The following is an 11,578-nucleotide window of genomic DNA, read 5'->3' on the forward strand; positions in this document are numbered from 1 at the left end:
CTCTGCATGGAAGAAAGGACTCAGTGTCAGGCTGCAGCGCAAGCAGCGAGGACATGTGGAAGGAATTGTAGCCGTGAATATGTAATTCCTGGCCTCTGACGCTCGCGGAGCGCGGTGGCTTTCCTCGCCTGGAGCAGCCTGAATGGGCCCATTTTCTGTTCTAGACAGTGTGTCTGTTGGCAGAGCTAAACATATCCTCTGTGCTGCCAGAGTGAGGATGCTGGGGAAGGCAGCTGGGAGCGGAAAGAAATGGTTGGAAATTTGCTCCTAAGAGGCACTCGGTGAACATTTCTGGAGGGTCCCGTCCTGATTTTATAAGCAGCAGCCTGGTGCACTCAGACTCTCAGAAGTCAGCTGGCCTTTGACAGGGGCAGCCTGACCCACAGTGTCCAGTTTAGGTTTGTGAAAGGATTGTCACAGCCTGATACTGTTTTTTACTGCAATATTGCAAATTTGAGGGATTGCACTGTATTTTGCTGAGATATAAAGGTAAGGAAAGCAACCACAATGCAAAGTGCCATTAGGGAATGGTTGTGATTTACTGTTCAGCACAAGAGCTTAAAAATACAGCTGTCATGAGAGAATACTTCCCAGTGAGACTGGGACACTTCAGGAATCATGTTGGGGCTACAGGTGTTTCATTATGGGTCTGGTCTGTCCAAGACCGTGGTGTTGTCCTTTTAGTGCCACAAATGACACCATCAGGGTTCTGTAGGCAGATAGAGCTAACAAATGTTGTGGCTTTTCCACATCAGGGCAAGGTTCATCTGTTTAGGGAAAAAAGCCCACAACAAAACAGGCTGAGATCTTGGCTCTTTCTCCCAGACAAATCAATGATAGTGCTTGGATGTCTGACAGGGGTTGGCAGACTTCTCACACCAGGTGTCCTTGAACTGTTTCCTCATTTCATCCAGCCAGTCTTGGATGTCCTGCAGCTCTGGGGGTGCTGGTTGTACGTGTTGATAATAAGGGTGACTCTATTTTCAGGGTCAGAGCTTTGCCTGCTAAGGCAGCACTTGCAGGATGGGAATCACAGTGAGCAGAATCCGTAGCGCTGAGCACAAGGAGTGCCAAAGCTGAGCACAACCCCTGGGATGCAATGTGTGGGACACGGGCTACAGCTCACCCCTAAACCTTGGCCTTTTTGTTCACTGTACCATTAGATCCTTAGTGGTGGCTTTTTTAACGCACTAACTTTGGGATTTGCTCCTGCCTTTTCCAGAGGAAGCCATCAAGTTTCACAGCGGGCCTCCGAAGAACGCGTACATGGAGCAGAGCTTCCAGGGCCTGAACCCCGTGCTGAACATCCCCGTCAGTGCCGCCCGCGCCGACCAGGCCAAGCGCAACGCGGGGCTCGTGGGCGCCCGCCTGGACGCCTGGGTGGACTCTCTGGTCAGCAGCCTCTGGTCAGCCGTGGACATCTGCAGCGTGGGAGCCACGGCCTGCCCCGTCCTGCAGGGCTGTGCCCAGACCGCCTGGAGCTCCCTGAGCCCCGACCCCAAGTCCGAGCTGGGCCCCGTCAAACCCGACGGCCGCCTGAGGTAGCACCCGCTGCGCTCTGCCCCGGCATAGGTTTTTAAAAGGGAATTGAACCTTGCTTCTCTGTGAATCCCACACCAGGTTTCAGAAATCTAAGGGAAAGTTACATTTTTTTTTGTTACTTATTGCAATAGAATTATTTTTAAAAAAACAAAACAAAAAGTTCTGAAGTTCTGACAAGGCCTTTGGCACTGCCCTCTCCATCAGCTGTGCTGGGAGCTGCTTGTCCCATCCCGCAGCCCGCGCTGTCCCATGGGGACCCGTCCATCCCAGGTGCCACTGCACCCACCACCCTGTGGGCTTGCAAACAATGCCACCAAGCCATGGAGAGGACAGTGAAGGGGCAGCTGCTAAAGGGTTTTTCTTAAAATAAATTTGTCCGTACCTCTGCTGTTTCATAGGCTTTTGTTATTTTGCTACAATGAATAAATCACAGCAAAATTCCCTTCTACTTGCACTTCCTGGGGAGGTTGGTTCCTGCAGGCTGGAGCCTGTATGGCCACATGACCTCAGAGAATGTGAAGTAACGATGGTACAGCCTCACTCTGGTTTCTAATAACACAGTTATTCTGGACACAGCTGATGTCTGTTATCCTAGTTAGAGAAAACGAGCAAAAGCAGAAATTTTCAGATTACTTTCAGAGTTTTTTTCAGACTAATTTGTTGATAAGCTCTAAATGAAACCAGTGTTTTGCTATAGTCTTTTATGTCTCATGCAGTCGGGTTCAGGGTCAGTGTACTAAGAGTATTTATTAAAGAACAAAGAAGTTTCTTGAACTTCAGCCCCTTCAAATCTGCAGGTATTTTTGGAAGCCACCAGTACCTGAGTATTTTCCCAGGCTGCCGGTAGAGCAGGTGTGTATATGTAGGCTGGGGTGGGTTGTGATGTGTCTGCTCACACTCTTTGCTCATGAGCTGAGCTGAGTTTTTCTCAGCAGTGGAGTTGTAAACCAATCAAATAGTAAAATTGTGACCTAAATCTGCAACAACAGGTTTCTTCCCTAATTTGAGTAGTGGCTTAACACTAATTCCCTCCCTTGGTCTCAGATCTCCATATCTACCTAAAGAAGGATCCTTCCAGGCTTTGCCAGGACATCTGGAAGGCTGTGCAGGATGTGGGTCGCTGCCCAAAGCCAGGGGAAGGAGAACAATGGAATGTTTCTCTGTGCTTTTACTTTGTTCTGTCAACAATCTACCCTTGCCTGTCTTCAGAATTCCTAGCAGGCTGCATCCTGATTTAAATAGACATGTTCTGCATCATTTCAACCTGCATTTTCTACAGTAGGGAAAAATTAATTTACATTCCAAGCACTTTTTAAAATATAGGTTTTATATACAAATTCATCTCCAACTGATGTATTTTACATTAGTGAAAACATAGACTTTGTTGTTGTTGTTGTTGCTGTGTTAATCCCTAGTCAGCAACAGAACCAAAAAAGACCATTAAAAGCCATTGGGTTAATTAGGAAAGAAGTCCTGTTGCTGTAATAAAGGAAGGTATCTGTTCACCCTTCTGTGTGCATGCATAACTTTCTGCTGAGAGTTAAGTGTCCACATCAGGAGGGAAACAGACCCCTAGATCAATCTGTAATCTCACAGGAAGGTTGAATTCTCTTTTAAACAACACTTGCAGTAGGACTGTAACACACAGATCCCCGTGGCTTGTAGTATCTCTGTCGTATTGGTTTAAAGCTACTTCAGTTTGCTTTGGACTTGAAATTGTGGTGTCAGCTGTGCTGGCATTAAGGCAGAGCATTGAAATCTTTATCTGGCACAAAAATGGATGCATAGAAGGAACAATTTAGGTATTTATTATTTATGTTTTAGTCAATGACTAATTAGTAGGTGCTGCTTTTGCAGCTTGAAGATTATGTTATTTTACTAACTGAAGCTGCCTTTATTAAGAAAAGGCCTTCCTCCCCTCACACCTCCCTTTCTTTTTTTGATTTTCTTGATTTTGTCAGTCGTGAGCGGTAGCTTTAGGGAAGTTTGTAGCAATGAGAGCTGGTTGGAATATTCCAGTCCAGATAATGTTCCAGCTTTTCAACCGGCTCTAGAAGCAAGCGTGTGTGAAACCAGGGTTGCCAACAGGTTTATGTAATAGAATCACAGTGTTATTACTTGTTCAGTAGGAGGTTTTAACAGTGCTTGTTTTTAATGTAACATTCCTTTGTGAAGTTCATCTTTTCTGGGGACTTCCAATCCTCACTGTGAAATCCAGGGCTTTAGTGGCACTGATGCAATGGCGACTGCACGGTCCAAGCCCTGCAGATTAAATGAAGAACGTCTTATTTAGGGCACACAATAAAATTCATTAACAAGCCCAGGCAGTGCTTGTTCTCAGTAAGACTCCTGAGGTAGTCACAGAATCTTCAGTCTGTCTTGCACATAAGCACACGTGTAGGGGTGCACCCACGCACACGCATGCAGATAACTTAGTTTTTAAATTTGATACTTGTTTTTATTCTTAAGCAGGAATGTTTTTAAGTGCTTTTTTGGTAAGTTTTCATTAACTAGACCAAGCAGAAGGTGACAACAGTCACGTCTTCTGTGGTTAGGAAAAAAGCTGCCACTTTCATCATTTAAAATATAAGGTGCAAATTATTTTGTTTCAGTACAAAAAAGGGAAAGAAAACAGATGGTTGCTGATATATCAATTTGCATTATATGTTAGGTTTAAAATATCTCAAAGAAAATTTATATGAGATTATTTTCTGAAAAGCAGGAAGCATTTAAACAGTGAAGTTTTGTAGCAAGCTGGTAATCCCAGTGCTGCTGTTAAAATATAGGATGCAGAGCTGAAAGGGTTGATCCTGCAGTCCTTTCTTAGGCAAAACTTCCAGAGTGCTAGTGCTGAGTGAGGACTCCAGAGTCAAGTCCTGCATAAATAAAAGGTGTGACAGTTTGCTAGGGGTAAATGCTGTCTGTTTGAAGTCATCAAAGGATAAGCTGCCTTGTTTGGAACATCTTCTGGGGTAATGTTGTTTTGGACCTAAAAAGCCACCTCTGTGATAGCTGTTATCATGCAGAAATGGATCCAAAATATATATATGGGACTCTGTGTCTGAATTACAAAGTCCAGTAGTTGTGAATAAAAAAACATGTAAAGCCAGATTCTGCATCAGAGGTCAGAGCTGGCTCTGGGGTGATGCTGCTAAGACCAGCTCAGTCCTGCTTAGTGGCTTCTCTGGTTTGAAATGGTAGCACTGGGAGCCTGTGATGAACGTTTTCAGTGGTCAGAAGAGAATAACTTCACAGATCTTACATTTGGTGAAAAGGAGAATTCAGAGCAGGGACCCACAGTTGGTACAAAATATGAGAGTTGTGCATCTTCATCTGAATGTGCAGGTGTTCTTTTCCAGCCACACTGGCCAGTCCTTGCTGAACAGGATCCCAGCTGAAAGCCTGGTTTGATCAAAATTCCTTTCAACGGGAGCCGTTTATAATTCCATATGCACACATTTATTCTCTGTGTGTAATGCTTTGCTTGTTTAAATTCCCTGTCCATTCTGCATGACAGCCATGTAACACTCCTGTGATCAATCAGTATTACATAGAAAGGGAATGTGGCAAAATGCAGAACATCTACATACATGATTTAATGAATTATGTCCAAAGTCAGTCACAGCATTATGCAAACCTGTTTATATGATAATGTTAAACCCCAAGGCTAAATGAAATAGCTCAAATGACAGTTTATTTTCAGATTTGTCCAATTCTTTCTTTGATGACATTTGGACATTGAGTAGTAATATTTGCATTTTCATTTTCTGATATTCAAGGGTGGGTTTTTTTTAGAATTGAAATTATGTCTTCATTTTTTGGGCGCTCAGCAAGCAGAGAATTTTAACAATTCCTTCTGATAGCAAGTGTTATACAAAAAAGTCCCTCTGTATCTCTGTTGTTAAGCCTTCATTACTGCTAAGCCTAGAGATACAGGAATGTGCATTCTTGTGTTACAAATTGACTTTCCTGGGTACTGGCTTCAGTGCACAATGCCTGTACAGTTGTTTAATGGTGTATTAACAGTGATCCTGCAGCACCTTCAGAAGTACCAACTAATGTGCATTCACTTTCCCTTCATCTCCTGCAGCACTAATTGCCATCCTAATGAAGCCTCCATCACTCTTAGCCGTGGTTATAGTGAGCACAGTAGTGAAGTCAGTGAATCAGAACGGGGACAGTGTAAACCTGACCAAAGGGAGACAGAAAGGGTAAAGAAGATGCTGAAACTTTGCAAAAGTTTGACACAATTGTGTTGCAACAAACCTTTGAACAAATTGGGCTCCTTCTGCACAGCAAGGCTGAAAACCATTGTTGCCCTGAGATCTCAGCTTTGACTTCCCACATAAATAAGATCCAGATGTTTCTTGTGGCCCAGCAATGAGGACCAGCTTTCTGCTGGCTAGCACACCCTCCTTGGCTTCCCAGCTCCCAAAGCTTCAGGAGCTGGCCACATGAAACCTCAGCCAACTCCAGTACTTTCTGTAGAGCAGGAAGTTTTATGCTTGAGTGAACTGAATCCCCTAGGCTTCTTCAGAAACCCACCTGCAAATGAGGAAAGTTTGCTTTTCAGAGCAGCCTTCAGTCAGTTCAGTGCTTGCACACAGGAAAGAAGCTGGTGAAAGCAGGTACCTTGTCCTGATTTTCAGGCATGGGAATCTGATATATGTAAGAGGAGACTTGGTTATTTGATATTTCAGTAACAGACTAAGACAGACCTGGTGGGACACGGTTGGTGACCTTTCTCACTGGCCTTTGCTTCAGTCCAGTTGTGAAAATAGAATGATCCATATGTATCTTTATTTCTACCATTCAAGACCTCCAGTGTAGTCTTAAGGATTAGTAGGACTCAAGCCCATATTAAATGACAATTGACAATATCATGTAAAAAGCCTTTCCAAACCAAACCCTCAGGCTTCTGCCAAGGCAGCTGCAGGGATGATGCTGACAGAGAGGATAGGGAGTGATGCAGTGTTAGAGAGGACAGAGCACTGCCCTTCCAGAGGCCCAGGAGGAATTCCTGAGAACAGGAATACCTGCTGCTGAGCCCTGAGGGCAGCTGCTGCTGCAGCCAGGCACAGAGGAGCCAAAGAAATGTGAATTGGGGTTAAGGACAGCAAGGAAGAATTTTTAGGATAGCACATTTTCTTGCAGAATCTTCAAAGGCAAGCAAACACTCTGATTTATAATTCCCTTCAAAGGTGTATTGTAGAAGAGGTTGACCTTCAAAATCTTCACCATCATCACAGTAAGGGAAAGAATAATCAGGCTGAGAGTATTTAAAATTGAGGCTACAAGGCCTTATAGCCTGTGCTAGCCACCACAGCAGCACTAGGGTGTCTCAGTTAGGTGTGGCATTGTGATGTGACACTGCAGGTACCATGTTGATTCCGTTCCTTCTTACTAACAGTAGTGTGTTGATCACTCTGCTCTTTGCTTCTGCCTTGGTTACCTTCTTTTGCTCATGGGTGCTACCACAGCTGCTACCTCACTGTGTCTGCAAACACGTTTACCTGAGAACAACAAAAAAAGGTACCAGAAATCTCCTTGAACTGAATGTACAATCTATGCAAATTCTCTTTCTACTTTGTTAAAACCTAGAAGTATTACTTGTAACCTTGCCAAATAAACAGCAAGATACTGTACAGGTGCCTCTGATACCAGAGTGACAATTCTAGGCGCGGTTCATGGCGCTGCATTTGTATATTGTAATGACTCGGCTTGTCTTTGGTTCTGTTGTAATTAACACCCTTGACTGAGACAATAGCACTCCTGCTAGGGGAGCACCTTCAGTTTGCTGGGAATATTCCAGAGAAGGATGTCTATGGCATTTCATTTTCCTGCTTAGATCCAAAAAGAGGCACAGACTTGCTGGCCAAAACTAGGGTGTTGTTTCAGCTTTTCTGTGGATGAATCCTGTCAGCTTTGGATCGCTTGGTGTCTGTTCCCATTGTGGCATCCAGTGTGTTGCCCCTTAAAGAAAGCCTTACTTCCATCCTTTCTAAATGTGGCCTTAAACTCTGTTAGGAACTTTGGTGTTGTCTGTGTCTTGCTCACTTTCTCTGTTTGTTGTGGAATGAATAAAAGGCACCTTGAGATTCCTGTTACAGCTCAGTTGTGTTGCTGTCAGCTTACACTTTACAAATACAATAGAAATTGCTTACAAATGCAGTCTTTAAGGAAAGAAAATGACCTTCCCTTCGGGCAAAAGGAAGTCTCAGACATTCATAGAAACCTTAGGAAATTATGAGCTCTGTCTCTTGCAAGTCACTGTAGATAAGGAACTTGGTTTAATTACATACAAAGTACAAACTTAGTAACTTTTAATTTATCTTCCGACTGCAACAGGACAGACTGCTCTCAGATGCACAAGACAAATTGTAGAGTCATTTCACTCATTTTAACATGGTGTAGTAGCATTCCTCTCAGATTTGTACTGGTAGCTGGAAGAAGAAATATCCTCTTCATGGTATGGTCTTAAAATCTGAAGAACATCACCACATAGGGCCAGATTTTGGGTGTTGGTTGGGAATCTAACAGTACATTTAGAACATGGTTGTTTTGTCTAAGTCATAAATGCATTTCTGAAAATCTGGCTTTTGGAATTTCATTCAAAGGTTGTCAAAGTCAGCAGAAACCAATGACTTCTGCTAAGGCTTGTATATGTCGGATTTCTTTAATACTTTCCTCCATGAGAGCTGTTGTGTTTCAGCGAGTAGCACCAATATTCCCGGCAGGCTGCAGTGCTTTTAGGAATCCCAAATCCTGTCCTGTGTTGGTATTCAGATGTGGATACAACCCAAAGGCAACTGAAAAGGGTTTACATATAAAACAAGATTTGTGAAACTAAAATAATTCAATGTAATGAAATTATTTTTCTGACTTTGTCCTTTTGGTTCTGTTTTGGTTTGATTGGATTTTTCTATTGCCTAACATAGTCCATAATAAGTTATTCCTATTCTGTCATTTTCAAAGACTGGTGGTAATATAGTTTTAAGAAATAACTATTTTGTTATAGATCATAATATGCATAAAATTGTACAGAAATATTTTGTAATCTATTGAATAAGAAAAAAGAAAACCATGTATATACAGGAAAGTTTAAAAAAAAAATAATTGGAAATTCAAATGGAACACACTGAAAGATGTAGATATTTTGCTATTTATTTAAAGGAATATTTTATGAGATATTGAAATGTCTTAAATTGACCGGTAATCAAAGTTCAAAGTCAGAATGCTTTTCTTGTAGTAGAATGTGATTTTCAGCAATTATTGCACTACCCGTTTTTGCACCCTTTTGTCTTTCATTTAGCAGAAACAATGTGCCTTAGCTGTATTCTTTGTCAATGGGAGTTTGGTTGTTTGTCCGACAAAGCAAATTTTTTTGCAGAAAAAGAAATGGATGTATGAAATACTGTATTATACCAAAAACACTGCAGTGTACATAATGCTTTCTGTCATACGGTGTTTTCAGATGCAGAGTTTTAAAATAAAAAAAAAAAAAGGCTGTCTTTCGGAGCATGTGCATTTTGTGTTATTTTCAACCCCACCACTGCGTGTCATATTTGAAAGAGCTTTGCTGCTTGGTGATTTTTAGGAGGAAAAATGGGCCTGAGCACTCCGAAGCTGTGATCCCAGTGCTGCTGCCTGCTCAGTCATTTCTCAGCCATAGCAGTTCTGGAGGAAGCATTCATGAGTGCTTTTTGGGGGTCTGTCACTGGTCAGGGGTGGCTCACAGGCAGTGCTGCAGCCTCGCCTGGCTGCTGCCCCCAGTGCAGGGGTGGAAGGTGGGTGACCTTGAAGAGCTCCCAGCACTGCTGGCACAGTGGGACCCAAAGAAATGTCCAAATTCTTGTTTTCAAACCCAGATGTCTGCCAGAGCCTCCCTGCCTTTCCAGTGATGACAAGAAATGGTAACAAAGGTCAGAGGGGATCAACAAGGAGCTCAAGTGAAGTCTGTTTTCTGAAGGCCATGAAGCACGAGAAGTGCTGGAGCAGTTTCCTCCCTGCCTCCCCAAAGGATGCATCAGCCAAAGGACTCTGTCATGGGCTTACAGATGTCCAGCTGGGTGCAGAAATACGAATTAATGCAAGGGCTGGCTGGTTCCAAGAGCAGCAAAATATGTGTCCTTTGCCTTAAGTGCAAGGATGAGCTCAGAAAGACACATTTCTTCCACAGTTCCCTGCTGAGTTATGGACCCAAACCAGCCATTGCCTAATGTGCACCCAGTGTGAGCACTTACATTTATTTCCATACCCTGGTCTCCACACAGAGCACTGATTTCTTAGAGCTGCTTCCATAGATGTGATGGGGGAAAAGTTAAATTCTCCTAAAAGTGGATGGTTTGTATCTCTAGCACCATCCTCATGATGTATTGCAGGTTTGTCTCCCTGCACAGCTTTTTGATGTGGGATGCTTGAAAAAAACCTGCTTGACGACCTTCCAGAAGTCTTTGACAACACCATGACTTTTGATGCACCCCCAAGCCGTGCTGCAGGTTCTCTTGGCAGCCAGAGCTGCATTTGATCTTGTGTTTTCTTTTCACCTGCTGTTCAGGAATTCCACTTTTTTGGCACTTAGATGCAATGAGGTCTGTTTAAACAGAGGAGGGAACACAGCACTAATATTTAAGTCTTGGCACAAAGAAAAGATTTTCTGTGGAAGGGAAAAAGGGAAAAAAAAAATCCTGCTTTCAAATTTGAAGCATGGTTTTATTTATAGCTGGTATAAAAAGTATTCTGCTTTTGTGCTGGTTTATTCCTAGTCCAGCTGCTAATAGTGATGGCATATTAAAACAAAAACCCTTCAACCTTTGTTTTAATTATCTCCAAATGTGTCATTGGCCACTACTTTAAAGAAAAGGGGTGTGGGGGGGGGGGAAAAATCAGGCTACCAGGTGCTCAAGTGTTTTATTTGCTTTGTAGACTTCAGTGAGAGTCTGCTCTGTAAGCACAGGAATCCAGGTTCACCATGGAGAGGATGGTCTGAGACAGTGTCACACTGGCAGGAAAGGCTGTGCCTCTGTCTGCTGGAAACACCATCACACATCCCTGCATCTGCCATGCCTCAGGTGTCTTACTGCAATTATTATTAATAGTCTAGAACATGGTTAATTCACACAATGACACAAGACCTAGGGCAGAGCAGGTTGCCAATAGCTGCACAGTAAACCAAGTGCGACAGAACGAGATATTTAATTGCCTTGACAATGGGGATTTCGAAATTTGGCAGTTCCTCATCTGTTACTAAAGAATCTGTAACCTGTTTTCTAAAAATCAGAAGCTATTAGTAATCTGAGGCTTCACAAATACAAATAGCTGTAAATCTTCACTATGAATGATTAAAAAACAGGAGACACGTGAGGTTGTACTGAAGTTAAATCCAGACACGGATGGCAGTTTTTCATTCTTCCAGGAGAGAGGATTGTGGCTATTCTGGTGCCAAATCAGCCTTTTGGCGTGGTTTGCTCCATGCCCTGACTGCAGGGCTCTGAGCTCGGGCACAGCCGAGGAACCAGCTGGGAATCCCAGACAGGGAAGGGCTGGACCTGGAGCTGAGGGACTGGGGGGGACAAGGCTCAGACATTTTCATGTCCTGGAGTAAATTGCCAGGCATGAGTTTGTCCTGGTGTAAATTGCCAGGCATGAGTTTGTCCTGGCCAACTCTCAAGCAAAGCAGAGTCATGCCAGGATCCTAAATTCATGGGCAAGGAGTTTCAGGTTAATTTATTCATAGTATTAATATAATCTAAAAGTATCCTGCATTTTGCAGATTCAAGCCTTGAGTTGCACCCTCTTCTGGATGAGACCAGATTGGACTTTTCAGCTAAAGCACGATGCCTTGGACACATGCACTGTACACCACGGCTGCCCCACCCTGGGGAAGCATTTGGATCCACGGCATTGCTGAATCTGGAAGCAAAGCTTTCTGCTCCAGCAGCGTGACAGCAGAGGCTGTGGCCCCTGCTGGGTCTCTGTCAGGCTGCTTGAACAGAAGAGAAAAGACCTTTGAAAAGCAGCAGGATTATGACACGGT

General features: G+C 43.4%; 1 protein-coding gene across 2 annotated transcripts in view; it reads left to right on the top strand.

The window, feature by feature from the left end:
• The window catches only part of XYLT1 (xylosyltransferase 1), a 178,697-nt gene extending 169,645 nt beyond the window's left edge, over window positions 1–9,052 (top strand). For both annotated transcript variants that reach the window (XM_058849974.1, XM_058849975.1), the window contains exon 11: window positions 1,223–9,052. In XM_058849974.1, coding sequence (XP_058705957.1) covers window positions 1,223–1,545 — 323 coding nt within the window. In that variant the 3' untranslated portion in view covers window positions 1,546–9,052. The remainder of the gene's footprint in view (window positions 1–1,222) is intronic.
• The last annotated feature ends 2,526 nt before the right edge of the window (window positions 9,053–11,578 follow it).

Source organism: Poecile atricapillus, chromosome 14 (genome assembly GCF_030490865.1).
Source record: "Poecile atricapillus isolate bPoeAtr1 chromosome 14, bPoeAtr1.hap1, whole genome shotgun sequence".
Classification (NCBI taxonomy): Eukaryota; Metazoa; Chordata; class Aves; order Passeriformes; family Paridae; genus Poecile; species Poecile atricapillus.